Genomic DNA, 18,443 nt, shown 5'->3' with positions numbered 1-18,443 from the left:
GTGAGAGAGTGCGTCATGGTAAAAAATCTAATCTTTATTTAAAGTTGTAAGGTTCAATACTCCAAAAGATGGATAAACACAACACAGGAATAAGGAAGATTTGCCTGTATCGTAAGGTAGGAGAAATCAAACATGGATACACAATCAAAACGTATCTTCAATTAACAGCTTTGTTCTGTAAAAAGTTTACGGATAAATACACATGAAAACATATTTCAACAGTTCCACATTTCTTTTTGTTAAGCCTGATTTTTTGTTTTCCCTCTTTAAGAGCTGCAAAGTCAAATCCATGTCAGTTCAGGTCAATGACATAATTCCGTGTTAAATTAAACAGAATCCAAATCCAAGACAAGCTCACACATTAGGAGTAAATAGTAGTAGCTATTGCACATACAGGAATTTAAGCCATATATTTGTAATATAAATGTTATACAGAGGGATGAGCCACTGCTCTCCTCTTTTGATTTCTTCCCTTTTTTGGCTCTCTGATTTTTTTGTTTTAACTTTGATTATATCCACCCCCAGAGATTTCAGGACAAACACTGACAACAGGAACTATAACAGTGAGATATTATTTTGGGGAGAGTAGAACAGGGTCAGAGGGAGACGAGGGACGTTATTCAGGCTGTTAGGGAGATGATGAGCTATACGTTACCTGCAAAAGAGTTCTCAGTCTTTTCACAGATTGTAGAATAGTACGGAGGCTGGATGTCGTCTGGGTTTTCCTCTGGTTTCTGCAAAGTGCACGGGGTTGATGAAACGTCCAGGGCTTCATCCGACCCTGACGCTTTCTCCTGGACGAGCTCAGTTGACCCTGCTTCCAGTTGGCGGCACTCTATGTACTGCTGCTCTGTGAGGCATGGCTGGGCAAGAGGCTGTGGGATGAGACCGGGCTCCTTGGCCTCCTCAGGGAGCTCTTCTAGGGAGAAGATGCCAGGGCTCTTGATGCAGCTCTCACCGGAGGACTGGGCATTCGAGTTTGAAGCTGTGGTCATGGTGTCAAAGCCGTACGATGCCAATGAAGTTGCTGAAGGTGGGGTGTTGTCTCCCTGTGCGCTGCCCTCCTCCGTCTCAGCCTCCTCTCCTTCTTCCACAGTGGACAGGCCACGCTGCGCTAGCGGCTGGCTGTCGAAGGTCATGTGGCTGAGTGCCGGACTCTCCAAGGAGTCGTCCAGTTGTGCTTCTCCCTCTGTGTCGCTGGCCTCGTCTTCTGTCACTGAGGATGAGGAGGGATTGGAAGTGGGGGCGGTTGCGGGGCCCCCAAGGACTTCATCAGCTGGCAAGGTCTCTGCCTCCTCCTCTCCCTCCTCCTCTCCCTCTTCCTCTCCCTCTCCTCTGTACCTGTGTGTGCCCAGGTCAGGCTGGGGAGAAAGCATGGGGGCTTGTGCATCTTGTGGCTGGAGCTTCTCACCTCGATTATAGTCACAGAGTTCCTCAGGTGTGCTGGTCTCGCTGCTCACGGTGCTCGACAGAGACATTCCTGGGGCAGAAAGGGGAGCTAGGGCCATGGTCTGCATTGGGAGTGGGCTGCACTGGTCCAACTTCAATTGGGCCTCTAGATTTAGAGGCTCATCTTTGACAGAGGGACGATGATGAGCTTCTTGGTTGTCAATAAAAAAAGGAGCAGAGTCGAGTCCTAGCCAGGCTTGGGCTGGGGCCTGAGTTGGGGTTTCAGAGTCTGCTTGCCATGGGTCTGCCAAAGGGCTAGCTGCTGCAGTTGCTCCTGCTGGCTGAGAGACATGCTCAGGAACCTGCTGTGGCTGCAAAGACTCTGCCCAGGGATCAGCAAAGGGGTTCTGTTGGTCCCACTGAGCAGCTGGGGCAGAGGGCAGCAGAGGAGGGGCAGGCGGTGGCGGCTGGGCCACTCTGTTCAAGTTGTCCAGCCTTTCATCCTCAGCAAAGTCATCCTCATCAGCGTTCCCATAGCTCTCCAGCCCACTCTCCGTCACCCCCTCACTAGCCATATCCACATCTTCATCATCCTCCTCCTCCTCATCATCATCCACATCATTGTCATGCCTGGGTCTCTGCAGATCATCTGTCCGCTCTGAGCCCACATCCATGTCGCACACCCGATCATTGTCGTCGTCTTCCTCTTCATCTTCATCAAAGTCATTAACTGGTATGTCAGGAACCCTCTCAAAGTCGGGTGATCCTGCCGAGGCTCCTTCCATGTCCATGGCTCCTTTGAGACTGCCGTCCCCCAGGTCGTCCATGCTCTCTGTGCCCTCCAGGACACCAGGGGCGCTCAACTCAGACGCACCCTGCTGGCTGCCGCTTACATCTTCAGAGTCCAGCTCAGAGAGCAATGCGCCACCGGCTCGCCAAGCAGACCCCGCCACTGGTCCAGCTGACCCCGGGCGGGACTCTTCTGTAGGCTGGGTGGTCCCACTCATTTCAGACAGGGAAACCAGCTGGCTGCCCTCCCTCTCCTCTTCATCCTCGTCCTCATTTAGATTGGTGGGAGAAACTATCTGAGGGATGGCATTTGTTGTAGCTGGGATGGCTTTAGATGTAGAGGGAGTTTGGTTTGTGAACAAGTACACAGGCTCTTCACATAGGTTTGAAGGGGAGGTCACAGATACTGCAGGCTCTGCTGGGGCAGGGACCATCCCCTGTGTTGTTAGTGATGAAGCACTGCTTTCCAGCTGTTCTTGGGGTGGAGAGGTTTCTGGTAGGGCTGCCCTGACGGGACTTTGTGGAGGAGAGGGAGCAGCGACATGGCACTGCAGGGTGTCTTGAGGTACCTCCTCTTGTGGGGGATCCTGAGCAAAGACCGGGGGAGGGACCTCCTCTGGTGCAGAAACTAAGGATTCTTGTGGTGAAGTCACTGCAGCCTCTGCTTGTGTTTCTCCAAGAACAGTGGATGCTGTAGCAGCTGCTACCACTGCACTGGCAGCTCTCTGCGCTGTGTTTGTACTTGAAAGCCCTGTCTTCTTGACAGCAGTGAAGGGTGGGACAGCCTGAGTGGGTTTGGTTCCACGTTTTGACAGAGAGGTGCTGCCGCTTGCAAGTTTGCTGGCTGGAGAGGAAGGTGGGGTTCGGCCAAGGGGTGGTTTGTTGAGGGCAGGGAACCTTACAGTCGTGGCTGGTTTTGTTGCAGGAGGTTTCACAGGCTGTTGAGCTTTTGACTGTGATGCCTTGGAGTCTGTTGCTTTTGCTGTTGCAGGCCATTTGGATACAGAGTTGAGCTTTGTGGCAGCAGTGGGTTTTGAGGGCTCAGGTTTTTTGGTAGCAGCTGATGTTGTAGCTGTTATAGGTTTTTTAAGGCCTGTAGCAGAAGGTGGTCGACCAACATCTGGTGAAAAACAAAAATAGTGAAATTCTCAATAAAAAAAAAAGTTTTGTGAAATAACACAAATCACATAATGCGATATTTGAGCTCAGACTATGTCAATTAAAATGTTTATATTAGACACAATTAACTGGTTATTTGAGACATTGTGGACCAACTATTCAGAAATATATACATTTAAATAATCATACCATCATGCCATTCGAATTTAAAGGTTTACAACTTAAAACTGATTAACTACAGCTATTGGATATATTTTCTACAATCTTCTTATCTGAAAGAAAAATGTCAAACCTTTCTTAGCTGCAGTGGATGTTTTAGGAGGCTGTGCTGCTGTGCTCCTGCCACTAGAGGGTACTATGGTGGCTCTTGAAGCAGCAGTTTTAGCAGTTGCAGTGGTGGAGGGCTTGGTTGTAGCTGTGGTGGCCCTGGATGTGGTGGGTGCAGGTCGAGCAGTTGAGGGAGCGGTAGTAGGCCTGGAGGCAGAGAAAAAAGGACGTGTTAAAGCAGCAAAAAAACACAACAATGAAAGTATACAACAAAAGCAAACAGCTGATTGTTTGTTGGCAAAGGTCCAAACATGAAATGTGATGCTACAGCTCCACACTCATTTACGAGCATAAATACATGACCTGTCCTGATGCAAATCACAATTTCAAAAAAGCACCATCCATCTATCTATTGCCACAGTAATGCCCCCTTCTCTAGCACGATGCAATGACAGGGTGTGCTGAGAAGGGGGGAGTAGAAGAAGTAATGCAAAGGTAGAAGAGATAGAGGCAATGGAAAGTGACAGGGGCTAAAATATAGAGTTTGTGAGTGGAGCAACAAGAAAGAAAAGAGGTGAGAAAGAAAGATGACCAGAGAGAAGAGCAGGTAAAAGAACACAAATCAAGAGGAGGAAAGTAAGATAACTGCTGTCAGCACCCAACAGTGGTCCACTAGAGAGGCCAGCCCTGCTCTGAACAGCTCAATCTTCTGTGCATCAGACTTTAAGTGCAGTGATATGATGATGATGCTGTAGCCCAATTAAAAATCCAAGTTAAGCTAATGATGTGCTATACTGGCTCTATGAAATCTCCACACAATACATTTGTCTTGTCAGGCTCCAAGAATTTGACATGGTCTGTGCTGCACTGGGTAACCTACAAACAGCTTCAGTCGGTGAGATGAGCGAGTAGCCAGCCGCAGGCGGCACTAGTCCTCATTTCTACACTTGAATTCTGGTGTTGGAAAACAATGGAAAACCTCAGTGCTGTAAATTGTCTGTATGACATCTGTTTCTAATCAAACAGACTGACTTTCACAACAACAGCAGCAGAATAATCAAACGCAACTGCCTTAAGGAAACTGTGTGACCCAGCCACCAATTACAACAATGTCTTCTTTTGAATTTGGTCTTCTGACATGCCTGATGATGAACGCAAGAACTGACAGAGATTCGCAGACTTTGATGGCTTTCAGTGCAGTAGCATGCCTGCACACAGATGCCGCTCCCACATTACAATAACCAATACAATGACCATTTGTTTCCTCCTGAGATCACACAGCTACTGCAGACAAGCACTCACTGCAGTGAGACAGTGCAATTGCCTATTATCATGAGATTTGGAATGTGAAGTGCAGCTAATAATGGCCATTTTTCATATCTAATCCTGTATGTCAGCTAAATCTGAATAGACAAGTACGCTCAATTACAGGAGTCGAGGCAGACGACACTGAGTGATTGGCGTCTTCTCCATACAACTACATTTTCATTTGAAAACAGAATTTTCAAATTGAAATAATCTCTGTCCACCAGCATGTAAACTCTGTATCAAATGCAATCTCAGTCCATACTTATATGCTTGAAAATTAATATCACAAGACCACTCACAAACACTAGGCATATGCATCCAGGAAGACAAAGACATTGTTGCTGGAATAGCAGCACATCTTCTACACATTTCTTTGTAATACAGAATGGAACAGCACAACAGGGTCAGCAATGCTTGTAATTGATTACCCATGGTGGTTCTACACTGGTAGTCGAGGCTAATGCCAGTTGTTACGGTTCTTCTGACACTGAGTCATATGATGGGAGCCTGATGAATCAGCGATGGGTACGTTTTCAAATGAAAAAGACCCAATGAGCAAGCTGTTGCAAGTGTCCGTATCGTTGTTTTTGCCCATCCAGACAAAGACGCAGCCCCAGTTTTAAAACTAGAACGGGGTCAGCAGCGTTTCCAAACATATCAGTTTTAGCAGCTCTAAAACTCTATAGTAGTGTGGAGGCCAGGTGAATCCATAGATACAGAGTTGATGCATTTTCCAATAAAAATGTAGTAGTACAAGTGAAGCCTGCGAAGAGTTAAGGATAACAAAGACACATTATAAGCCTGAACAACCCTTACCCCTCCCTCCACCCTTTCATGAGGAGTCATAATTCATAAAGGTCTGATCCAGAGGGACACCACGGACAGGAATACACAGCCACACTAATGCCCCTGCTCCACACACCCTCTGTGGGTGGTGGGTGGTGGCTGTGGTTCTGTTGTTGGTGTATTAGTATGGATTACATTTCCTGCCAGCACAGGGTTGAAATCAATACAAATCACAGATTGGAGAGAGGATGAGGGGAACTACACAACCACCCACAGGATTTTAATGACCAAACACGAGGTCTTCTTCAGGGCAAAGGTCAGCACAGAGGCACAATGACACTTTATGGGCTTTCTTCGTTTTAAAAGTCAATATTCACAAATGTTTACGACAGATGAAAAACAGGGCACCCATGGCATTAACATGCTGAGCAGCTGCAACATCTGTTTGGCCAAAAATCAAAGTGTAAACACGAGCCAGGGGAGATTTGCTGAAACCACACTCCATCCATGACTCTTTCCTCTCGTTCTTCTAAAAACACAGCTGGGAGGCTCAACTATCTTGGCATACCCAGGCTGGTGGATTAAATTATTCTGTTTTAATCAAGCCAAAGAGAAAGGAGAGGTCTTGGTCAGGATGTACACTTTATCCCTGTGGCAGTAAGCTCCTCCTACAAATACGGCTACGTACATGCTCATCACTTCAAGAGCCTCCTCCGAGACAACAAATGGAAATAAAGCACCGATGCCATGTAAAACCAGCTGCTTTACTCCCTTCCTGAGAAGAGCACGCATTCCTTGAGGTTGTGCTGGCCCACAGTTATCTCCTTGACAATAAAGTGAGGCCTGAATCAGCTCAGTGGAGACTTTATATGAAGTGTTGCAGCCTAGCAATAGCAGGGGCAGACAGTGTTTGGCTCTTACAAGGCCCTAGACACCCACTGTCACCGTGATGGATGCCATTGGTCTTCGCTGTTAGGACAGTAATCCTGCTTCCCTGCCAAGTCTGTCAGGGAGATGAGGCAGTTTTATGTCCAACAGAGCAGCAATATAGAAATTCAGGGGATGAGACAGCAAGGGAAAAACTAAATGGTGTGATAAGTGAGAAGAAAGTGTGTTGCCCAAACAAGTACCTTGTATTTGGTATAGTTTTAATAATTTATCCAATACAGCAGGTTCAGCTTTGAAGATATGGGGGTAAGTTCTAGATCAGAGACAAAAAATACTATCCTACTGCAATTCCACACATTCCCAATAATATCCACTAACTCTAACTAACGGAATCATCCAACCTGACTGCTAACCAACATGAAGGCATAATCCCTGTCCTTCTCGTGTTACACAACTTCACACTTAACTTTTCAGTCTCTGTATGCAGTTAAATGATGAATGAGTTGGAGCACTACATGGAAGCTATTAGGAGGGTTTGAGGAGATCCTGGCCAAAGGCCCAGCACTGTACATGCACAGACCGCAGAAAAGAGGGATGAAGGGGGAAGACAGATTGAAATGGGGGCTGGGTGGACAAAGACTGATTGCTCAGTCAGTGCGAGGACACCAAATGCCATCACTGGAGGAGAGCAAAGCGAAGCAGCAGCCAGATCTGACTTTGAATCCAGTTACCAATGTTTCTCATGGATCCCAGAGATGCCCTGGTGTCATGCAGATGATACGTCGGCAAACCAATTTTAGTTATATGCTGTTGAGACACAGAAATAAGCACAGAGCTGAAACTGTACAGCCTCATTACCAAAACTGATCCAGCATTATGTCAAATCTTATTCTCACCTTCCTTTAGCACAAACACTATTCCCCAGAGTTAGCAACATCACAATATATTACCAAATGTTTTCTGCCTTTCATGAAAGAGACTTTGATAATAATGTGATTTTCATTTCTCCCTTTGGACCAGTTAACATTAATGCTTCATGAGAGGGGGTGGTCTTTACATTTGGACACAGACAGCTTGAGCTACTACAACATGTTTGTTGTACAATAGGCCTTATTGTCTATGCTGTTTTCCACAACAGGTCTACACGAGACAAGAGACTTACTTGCAGGTACTTGACTAGAAAAATGTTAATGTGGGTTCCAGTGCGACAGTAAGGGCTGCTATGACTGCTGTTGTCTCAGTAACATGAAAAAGCGTTCCAATGAAGTTCCTCTCTGGTATTTGATGGATCATGGACGTTGACTTCAGGAGCCAACTACTGACATGAAATTCTCAACAATTGTTGTTTTTTTTTACCTTCATCTGGATTTAAATATTTTGTAGAATGGTGATATTGAGTAATAACGGGGAAATATCAGGAGTGTAACCAAAATATTGTTGCATACGTTGCAATGGAAGTATGCAAGTCATTGCTTGAGCTGAGAGAATGTTAGTGCCCGACTCTGCCAGACAGCTCTAACACCAATACGGACTGAAACACACTCCACTGCTACACAAAGAATTTGACAAGCTACCGACTTGGCCATCAAACACACGCACCACACACAGGTGGCACAAAATGCAACGTCTGTCACAAGGGCAGTCCACCTGCTGCAGTTCTGTTGTTCTCCCTGAGTCTCAAGCTGGGTGGCAAGTGCCCAATGTCACGTCCTGAGGACCGGGCAACAATACAGAATATGTGTTACTGTAATTAGACTCCTACACTTAAAATGCCTCATCTCATCAATTCAGAGGATGAGCTTCTGAGTACACACCTTGGCACTTACACATAAAATACCAAACATATTTTTGTTCAATCCAACACAGACTTTTCCATCAGTCAGGAGAGCCAAGAGCTGAAGTGATTGATGTATAAAGTCATTTAACAATCAAAACCTGCAACCATTCTCAGATTCCAGTTAATTCATAGTATGCAATAATCACAACATTAAACTGAGAGTAATTGTTGGTCTCAGCCATAATTAAAAAAAATTATTTTGAATCTGGAAGCATGGACAGAAGTCGATTGCCCCCCGCTTCTTCAGAAAACAGTGACGTAGCAGAAAGCAGCACAGTATTCCTTTATCTAATAAGAGGACATTAGGACGGAAGACATGTGGGAACAGAATCTAATCAGACCTTTCAGTACAGAACACTACATCCTGTAGGTAGATTAGTGTATTATAATCATTACTTCAAACTTTGGAGACCACTTGTAATTACACATTTTAAAAACATTTGAAGTCAAATGATTTGTCGCTATAGCTTTGGGCTCCAGCTGATAATGATATTGGGCAGCAGATGATAGAAGCCTGGATTTAACCGGATATCTTCAATTTTCAAGAAAAAGGTCTTAACTAACAAAAGCTTCCAAGTTGAAAGGGCAGTCAATGACCCGATCGACTATAAAATTCAGCCGAATGATCATTTGAGAGCAGCATTCAAGCCAGTTCAGTCTGCCTACATCACAACCTTTCCAAACCGTAGGCCCTTTATGAGAGGGATCAGGAGCCGAGTCATCAGCGCTCTGCCCTGGGGAGGTGGGGCTGGTTGCTGCCAGGGGGTCTGTTGTGGACAAAGCCACAGTTCTTCAGTATCATTGGACTGATAAGGGCCTCTGTCTCAGGTTATTACTGTTAACATGACTCACACTCTCAAACCGAAATGTGACTCAATACCGGTCCAAAGACCATAATGGACTTCATTATCCGCTGCTCCCTTTCAGGGCATCAAGATAAACAAAGTCACCCTCTCGTCCAGTTTTTTAAGGGAATTCAACATTGAGATCTCAGAGAGAAAGAAACACAATTAGGAAGAGGATGGGTTTTATTTATTATGTCAATAAAATAAATGGCTTTCTAACCACATAATATAGCTAAATGGACGCTGGAAGCCCTCTGTTTGTAGTTTAAACAATCATGTAAGGGCAGGCTTTGGATTCCCGCAGGCAAACAGTCGTGTGGAGAGCAGAAGAGGTGGAACACATAGACCAAAATGAATTGGCTAACTGCTTTGTAATTTATCTGCGTCATAAGCAGTTCATAAAAGAGATTGGCCAAAATGTCTGGAACCTAAACACAGTCAAAAAGCATTGCTGTTTGCATCTTAGACAGAGAAACGTTTAACTCATGTGGACTCGTCGGCTTGCAGACAGTGGACAGTGAGTCAGCCTGGATATCCAGTGTTTACACTGGAAGTTAGAAAAATATTGGCTGTTGCCTCCCGAGGCTAATTTGTTGTCAGATGATAGCCGATGGGCTCTGAGATAAGTAACCACATAACTTGATTCAACTGTTAAATACACAGTGTCATTAAAGCATCTGCTGACTATTTATGATGGTAATGCATACCTTGTGGTCCTTGAAGCAGGAGCACCACCAGCTTTGGTTGCGGTTGAAGTGCTGGGTTTGGGGGCAGTCGATGCTGCTGACCTGCTGGTAGAAGCTGAAAAAAAAGATGAGACGAGAAAAAGATCAGGTTTTCAGCAAAAAAAAAAAGCATGACGCTACATCAAGCGAGAAATTTAAGATAACATTTAATTTTACAGATTTCAGACTCACCTGTGGTTTTGGGTCGTGCTAGATTAACAGTCTCAGCCACCGGTTTCTTCTTAGGAGGACCATTCACCGTTGGTTTGGTACCATTTGTTGCTGTGGCAGCAGCAACATAGGTCGTCCTGGTGGGTCCAGCAGGCTTCTTGTCAGCCACTCTAGTTTGGTTCTTGACAGTTGAGGAAGGTGCTGCTCCACCCAATGGTCGTATAGGTACAGCTCCTGCTGCTGATGCTTTTGTCGCACTTGCTGTAGCTGTTCTCTTGGTTGCAGCTGCAGAAACACTGTTAGAGGATTTGACGTCATTTCTTGTGCGGTGTGAGGCAGCACCTGGCCTCGAGTTGGATCCAGAAACCACTGCAGATTTGGCTTTGGGCTGCGTTTTACTTGCAACACCTGTTGGTTTGACTTTGAGGTCTGCTGCCACTGGCTTGCCACTGGTCTTTGGAGCAGGCCCAGCTGCTGCATCACTTGCAGCTTCCTCTGGTTGAGATGATGCCTGCTCTGTTACATTGTCCAGTGACAGGGAGGGTTCTGGTATTGCTGCGGCTTCGGTGGGCTCCGTGGATTCCATGGTAACCCCATCCGGTTTCATTCCCTTTCTCCTAAGGTGTGGACACTGATGTTGCTGCTGATAAGTTGGGCCCTGCGGCTCACTCGTCTTGGATGGCCAGTTTTCCTCTCACTTTAATGTCCTGTAAAAGAAAAGTAGAATTAATTAAGAAGTAACCTCCAGGCTCTTAAAAGGAGAGCCAAACCATGCTGCACTCCTCATAATGTCACGAGATAAACATGTCACTGTTAGCCACAGGATGTGCCATTTATGGTAAGAGGCCTCTTTGGAATTTAAGGGAGTCTGAAAAACAGGAAGTGAGCAGTGTGAGATGCCAACAAACCTATAAACGCTTGTTCTTCTCCATACTCATGTAACACAGAACTGACAATACCATTTCATAATGCGTGAGCAAGCAAAATTAACTTAACAATCTCTATTAAATCACCACAATAAAAGAACAGTGGAATTTTTTAAAGAGTGCATTTTGGGGTATAAATGCACAAAACTTGATGACTGTGCTCCAAATGGCTCCCAGCATCTTGAAATTAAAAAGGGGGAAAGCTGTGGTTTGGAATAGTGAAAGCCAAGAGGCTTCACAGTTTCCTGCTATGACACACAACCCACAGAGAATGAGGAGATGACAAGCATGAATGGCCTATTTTGCTTGTCATTATCTTCATGTTGAGCAAATGCTAATCATCGAGTCACCAAACGTTTCCTTCATTGACAGCTTTAGAGGAAAATTAAGAGTATAAGAGGCTGCAGTGAAGAAAAGGCTGATATGTGGAGCATGTGCACGAGTCAGAGTCATATAGGTTTTGACTCATTAACCTCAGTCAAGTTTCTCTTGCTCTGACTGGACAGAGCTCTATGATCCAGATCCATTACGGGTTTAGTCAGCTTTCCCCCCCAATCATGCTCTCCACACACACACTCCCCAGTCCTCTGCCCCTCTGACCAGATTAGCCTCAACCCACCCTCTTCCCGATTACTCCTCTCTTTTCGTAGAGCCACTTGTTCTACTCCTTGCTACCATAACTCCCTTCCTCCAACTTACTGGCTTCCAGTAAATTGATACACAGATGGGCTGACCAGTAGCAGCTCAATACGGCACAAGAAACAAGCTATGCAAGAGATTGAAGAGAAAATAAAAAAGGATCGAGAAGGATAGAAGAAAATAAAACAGCACAGAGCTATTTAAGTAACTACAACAACAAAATCTTTCAAAAAGGGAGGCAAAAGATAAATAAGAAAACTAAACTAATTTAAAAAACATAGATTAGAATTACAAGGCAAGAAATGCAGTATAGTAAAAAACAAACAAACCATGAAAGGAAATCAAAAAGAATGGGCCAATGTTGATGCTTAATATGTAAGCCATTAAACATCACAATATAAAAATAAAATAGTTCTCAGGAGAGCATATAACTCCACCAAGGCCCAACAGTCCCCTTATGAAACCACATTTACATTTTCATTGGATCCAGATTTTTATTTCAAACTGCACAAAATTGCCCAAACTCATAAATATCAGTCCCCTAAACATGCCTGATTTTTTTTTCAATAGGATCCATGAATTACTCTCCGAGACATCAACAAAACAATTTTGTTGGTTTTTCATTTCCACAGACATAAGAAAACCTACTGCAGACACAGTGTCAAATAATAATCCAGTACTCCGAGAACCTGATTTTGTCTTTCAATAATAAATGCAGTTACTTAAATTATCTGTATTCATCTCTAACTGACAGACATTCGAGGTTCAATTAATTTGCGAGAAGCTGCACACATTTCGTGTCCTAAGTCCAGGGAACATTTTGCTCAGTGGTTACACATTAACATCTGCGATACTTATCTCCCATAATTTTTTTTAACTTTTGCTTTCATATTTACAAAGCAAATTTACTCTTGGACATTGATGCACTGGGGGTTAGCGGAGCGAAAATAGACGATTCGTAGGATGAATAACAAATGCATCAATGGATCCTTTGTCACCAATTCTGAACCAACTTGTTTGACCAGATTAGCTTTGAGAAGGTTTGAATACAGAAACTCAACTCTCCAAATAAGCAAACCACACAACCCCCACATCTCATTCCGTTCAGGAGGAAAAGTTACAAGTTGAATACAGTGCTGCTTGTGCTAAAAATCTGCTGTCTACTGTTGAAGTTGGTTACATATCTCTCCCAGGTTACTCAGGTTATTTTCTAACAATACGATGCTTGCAGTATCCCTACTTCTGGAAAATATTTACCCTGAAAAGATGATAAATTGGCTAATGTTTAAAGCCCTCTGGAACAGTGCTGTGTGGCTCAAATCCATTATCATCGCTTCAAGGACTGAGAAGGTTACAAAGCTATTAGCAAATTGGGAACCATGCAACCGAGAGCTTGTTTCAAATTCCACTACAAATCTGTCTCTTTCCTGTTGTCAATGTTGAGTCTAAAAAGTAATCAAATCAGGTGAATCTTGTTCTTTGTAGAGTTTATGGATAAGATTTTCCAACTTATTCAGACAGGTGGGAGCTGCTCCAGACACAAGGAGCTGGTGGACAGGGGGTTGGGATGGCACTGTGCATGACACGGCATAGTTTTGCCAATCCAGCTTCTAATGCCAGGGGCTTAGCAGATAGCAGCATGAATCACATTGCCCATGTGATGACCCCTTTCTGGGCAACTAAAGGCATCATCTGTGACCAGCTGAAAATTGTACCACAGCGCAAAGGGGAAGTGAAGGGATCATTAAAATCCCACCCACACACGCAACCAGAGATAAGTGATGTTTTACAAAATAACAGACTGGCAGCCCTGGTGTTTGTTTTCATATCAAATAAATGGCACCCTTCAAACCAATACTAAACCTAATTCAGGGATTCTTCAAGCTGATGATATAATGGGCTGGGTCAAAGGTCCAGATTTTATGTTCAGAAAACTGACTGCACAACACTAGCAACATTTTTTTTAATGGTCTTTTTGGTCAAGATGAACAGCCTCATGCATTTTGATGAAACACAAAGAACTCCCCCTCTGTCTGCCACTCTCTCACTTCACATTTGCATAACAAATACTCGTCCACTGAAGATTTCAAACCATATTCAGGACGCAGTGCACCTTCTTTCTCGCAGCTTCACACAGCCTATGTCACAATTAGCTCAACACCCATGGCGACAATTACAATGTGTTGTTAATATTGTGATGATGAAAACAAAAGGCACAAAAGCTGAAACAGCCACAGTAGAGAATGTTTAGCCAGAGCGGGAGAAGAGTGTGTGTTTATAAAAGAAGATTGTTAGAGGGAGTCTGTCTAGACGTAGAAAGAACTCAGTGGCCTCGGTGATATTTACATTCCACCTCTAATAAAGAAATATGGCCTTCTGCATCATTAAATCCTACTCCTGACCTGACTGAAGGCCGTTTGATTACATCTGCCATACCCCATCTCTTAGTCTGTTGTGCTACACATCCAGACACTAGTAGTCGAGCTTGACAAAATGGGTCACTTTTAATACTGTGTCTAATACAAGCAGAGAGGGATTTAGCTGTGTTGAGAGCATGGCAGGGGTTTGGAATGCCTGCTGCAGACTGCTGGATGTGGTGGTGGTGGTGGTGGTGGTGAGGGGCTGTTGTTAGTGTTGCTGGGGCTTAATGTCAACTGATCATTTTACCCCAGACTGCTGTCACAATTCTGCAACCCAAAAACCCCCAGCAAAACGACAATACATCGCAGGTAAATACCAAAACACGGCAATGGCTGAAAGTTTGAGACATTTTCCAGCCATTCAAAGTCTATTTTGTAGAGATGAAATCCTAAAATCTGATTGACAGAAAAACATTGGCAACAATTTTGAGATGTGATTAATGATTCAAACAAGCTCATTCCGACTGTTCAGTTGTTTTCTTGTTTTACAAATATAAGAGTAAGATTAATGTTTTTCAATTTTGCAAACAGGTAATGAGGTAAAAAATGGATTAAATAGATATTGGAAATAATACCTTACTGTGGCCATAGTTTGCACATACTTCTGTCAATGCTACGTCTGCTCCATTATGATTGATGGTAGAAAGTGAACGTCTAAAGCAGCAGCAGTTTAAGGAGCACATTCGACCCATCCACATTCCAGCGCTGCTGACTTCCTTAAGACGCTTCAGGGCTTCACAGTGACAGCTGGCAGTGTTGTAGTGTATGTCATGACTTTAATAATGTATTTATTTATTTCATAATAAACACACACGTACATCACCTTATTATAATTTGAGTTTAAATCAGGACAAGTTCTAAATTTTGTAAATATTAAATTTTTCATCAATTCCATTCGCTTCCTGTGTGTTTAATGTAACTATTTTTATTCAGTCACACATACGATAACAGTTAGGTGGATTTAATCAGCTCAAAATGAATAATAATAGATTACAGTTATATGTCTGTGGAGTGTTAGCAAGCAAAGACTATAGGATTAGTAAAAAAAGGTTTGCATGTGAAAATGTTCTTTGTACAAATTTTCAAGCATCAAACCACAAATGTGAAAACTGGAAAGCAGGGCCACTTCCTGGATTATTTTCATTCTACAGGAACACTTGATTCAGGTTTACATTCTTAACACAGTTTATGACATTTAAAACAAACCAATACAGGTCTGGTGAAACTGGACAAGCATAAAGCTCGGGGAGAATTTGGCAAACAAGATATGAAGCCCCTCTATATGTCTCTTTGTTCAATGACTTTACTTTGGTGTGTGAACGAGTGAGACGTGCACAGAAAGAAACACGTTCAGTGTGAGTGTGGACTTGTAACGGTGAGAGAGGACTGAAAAAGTTAAGAGGAAGAGGGTGATCTGTTTGCAGTGGAATGAGGAACTAAACAAGACATTTTTGAAAAGAAGGGGGTTTTCCTAACTTTGGAAAACACAAAGAATACAAATATCTCAGGATGAAAAAGATGTCATACATATAATCTCCTCTTCAGATGTGAAAGGCAATCTTGGAAAATGTCTGGACCCAATTTTCCAGTCATTTGTTGGAGTGCATGTCTGAAAGCAAAGAATGAGGCCACCCTCTGAATGTGGTCTGAGTGATGGGATCTCAAGTCTCTCGAGTCTCCGCAGTCTGTCTTGGGTGTGTTCATAGCTGTCCACTTATGATCAGATCATCTGAGACACATGTTAGGTCTGAACAGGGCCCTTCAAGCCCATCACTGTGTGCTACTACTACAACCACCAGCCCATGAAGAATCTAGACACAAATTCTTGTTAGTAATGGGGAGGTAAATTGACTCCAGCCGCTGTCTGTGTGTAAAAACATTCTGCTCCATCTGACCATACAAGGCAGCAGTGCTGTGTCTGCACTATAACCAAGCATGTGTCTCACACTCACATGGTGTGAGTACACTCAGACTTTTTGCAGCACAATCTGAAGATCACTGTTAGTCCATCGAAATAATGAGTCTCTTAAATTGGAATCGCCGAGGTAGAAGCTGAAGAGAAAAATGCACCATTAAAAGGAGAAGCACAATAAAATATGAATTCACTGTGTTCTATGGCCAAAAGGGTCGATAACGTAGTTTTATGAAGCTACCAAAAAAGGCAAGAACACATTCAGGGCTTTTATCAGTCAATGGATATTTGTGTTACAACTAGTCGTTTGATCACGCTGATTTGTGTCCAACTATATTTAATTTTAACTATCTTCCTTCAACTTTCACCTTTGTAATATAACACATTGGATAATCAAACGATTAGAATAAGTTGAAATATATTTTCATGACTTTTAGCTCCTATTTATTTATCTGGCTTTCTCTCACTGATATTGTGATATACTGCACCCTGGTAAATGTATCCAACCAGATCTGATCTTAAAATGATGGTGGCTGGCAGCTTGCACCAAGTTAGAAACAACCAATAATCATCACTGAAGGACGATGTAGTTTGTCATCTGCTATCACTGTCCGTGCAACACAGCCATTGCATTATTATCTTTTGGGACAGTGTCCTGCTGGCTGGGATGACCAAAGCAGTTATCAGATGGACAATCTTTGCATCTGTAGCTGCTTTCAGAAACGTACTGAACTCCACACATATTCCTGAGGGACTAAATATGAGGATGCAAATGTCCCATGTTTGTTGTTTCAGGCATTTTTCAGAACTTTTCCTGCAAACCCCCAGTAAAATGTGCAGAAGTGAGCTGATGTGAAAACACAGCAGGAAAATTCACAGCGAGTGAGTGAGCATGTTGAATACACATAGAAGAAAAGATTTGAGAGCTTTTGGTGATTATGGTCGACAACAGTGTCGATGTGCTATAAACAAAAAAGACTTCAGCTGAATTTATGTCATGACCCGTCAACCCAATTACCACCCTTTGCCTTTGCCTGAATCTTCCAGAAATCTTTATGTTGTGAATGTCTCTGGCCCGGACAGTATCCTGCTACGTTCTTCTTATGTAAAAGGCAAACTCCACAAAAAAATGCATCTTTTGGACATTTTCCAGAGTTCATGTCTGGAAACAGTTGTGAAAACTGTCTGTCATAGATGGACTAAAGTACTGTTTTAGTATTAATACAATGCACACATTTCAGCCTTCCATAACTTTTCAGGCATGGCCAAGGTGAGTAGAGTGGAAATTACTGTTTAAGTTACAACACTGACTCATCACAAGTTACATTCCCAAGCAGACAGACCACAAAAACCTCACTCACAGAAAGTTTAACAGCATCAGTCCTTGTAGATCGCAGTAAGGGAGGAGGGAGTAAAAAAAACCTGCAGTGTCACTCAAAAACAAAACCACAGAGACACATACGGACATTTCTTCTATCTAGAAAATATACAACAGATCTTCCGTTCAAGCTCATGTTCCTGATGGAGACAAAGATCTACTGCAGGCCCACTTTTATAGTGACATAAAACATCCACTGAAACACACAACTATAACAGACTATGCATTGATGTGTGGTGGACAATTTGATTTTGTTCTGACAGGAGATAAGTTTTTAAGCCGCATGATACCAAAGAAAGCACTCAAACTTTTTCCAGCCTCTGTTTAACATCCCATATCGTGGATAATCAATTCACTTAATTTAAAAACACAAAAACATGGCCCAAAGCCACTACCAAAGTGAGACGGCAGTCCATGCACTTTGTCATTGGTAGACAAAGAGCCACATTAACCCTCAGTGATCTGTCAACTTGGTTGGTCCAAAATGAATTGACTTGTTGTCTACAACCAGCAATCCCTGTATTACAGACCAGAAATTTATCTGAAAGAGAAACCAAAAGCATAACCCCATCAAGTTAATAGCCCAACTTCAGGAATTGGCTGCAAAGTCCAAACCAAGACACAGGTTGTGTACTTTAAAAGTAAATATCTACTCTGTGTCATTGAATGTGTAATGATTAGCCCAGCTTGCAGCCTTAGTAAAGTATAACACCCCCCCAAGTATGACCCAGACAAAGTTTATAACTATAACTGATTATATTAGTGGATGAATCATAATAGTGTATATATTAAAAAACATCTGAAAAGAAGTTACTGTGCATTCACATGCTGCTTGGAAGCTCCTGTGACTCTGGGTTGTGAAGTCATTGTTCTGACGTAGGTGCATTCTTGTGCTTCGAGTTCAGAATGGGGAGAAAACAGATGCTGTAAATATGTGTTGTATTTATGGGTTTAAACCATTTAAACAACACCTTGACTCCTTTTTCCCCCCAATATCTGCATCACAGCCAAGGATCCGATGTGACAGGTATATGCATTTCTGCA

The 18,443-nt window shown here is 43.2% G+C and overlaps 1 protein-coding gene across 1 annotated transcript in view; it reads right to left on the bottom strand.

Annotated features, from left to right (window-relative positions):
• prr36a (proline rich 36a) overlaps window positions 1-18,443 on the bottom strand; it is a 30,479-nt gene that overhangs the window by 5,593 nt on the left and 6,443 nt on the right. Inside the window, exons 2-5 of the mRNA XM_069529504.1 lie at window positions 10,146-10,831; window positions 9,936-10,029; window positions 3,590-3,771; window positions 656-3,298 (exon numbers count right to left, since the gene is read on the bottom strand). Coding sequence (XP_069385605.1) covers window positions 656-3,298; window positions 3,590-3,771; window positions 9,936-10,029; window positions 10,146-10,731 — 3,505 coding nt within the window. The 5' untranslated portion in view covers window positions 10,732-10,831. The remainder of the gene's footprint in view (window positions 1-655; window positions 3,299-3,589; window positions 3,772-9,935; window positions 10,030-10,145; window positions 10,832-18,443) is intronic.

Source organism: Paralichthys olivaceus, chromosome 8 (assembly GCF_024713975.1).
Source record: "Paralichthys olivaceus isolate ysfri-2021 chromosome 8, ASM2471397v2, whole genome shotgun sequence".
NCBI lineage: Eukaryota > Metazoa > Chordata > Actinopteri > Pleuronectiformes > Paralichthyidae > Paralichthys > Paralichthys olivaceus.
The sequence above is the reverse complement of the archived record's forward strand: the minus strand, read 5'-3'. Positions and strand labels throughout refer to the sequence as shown.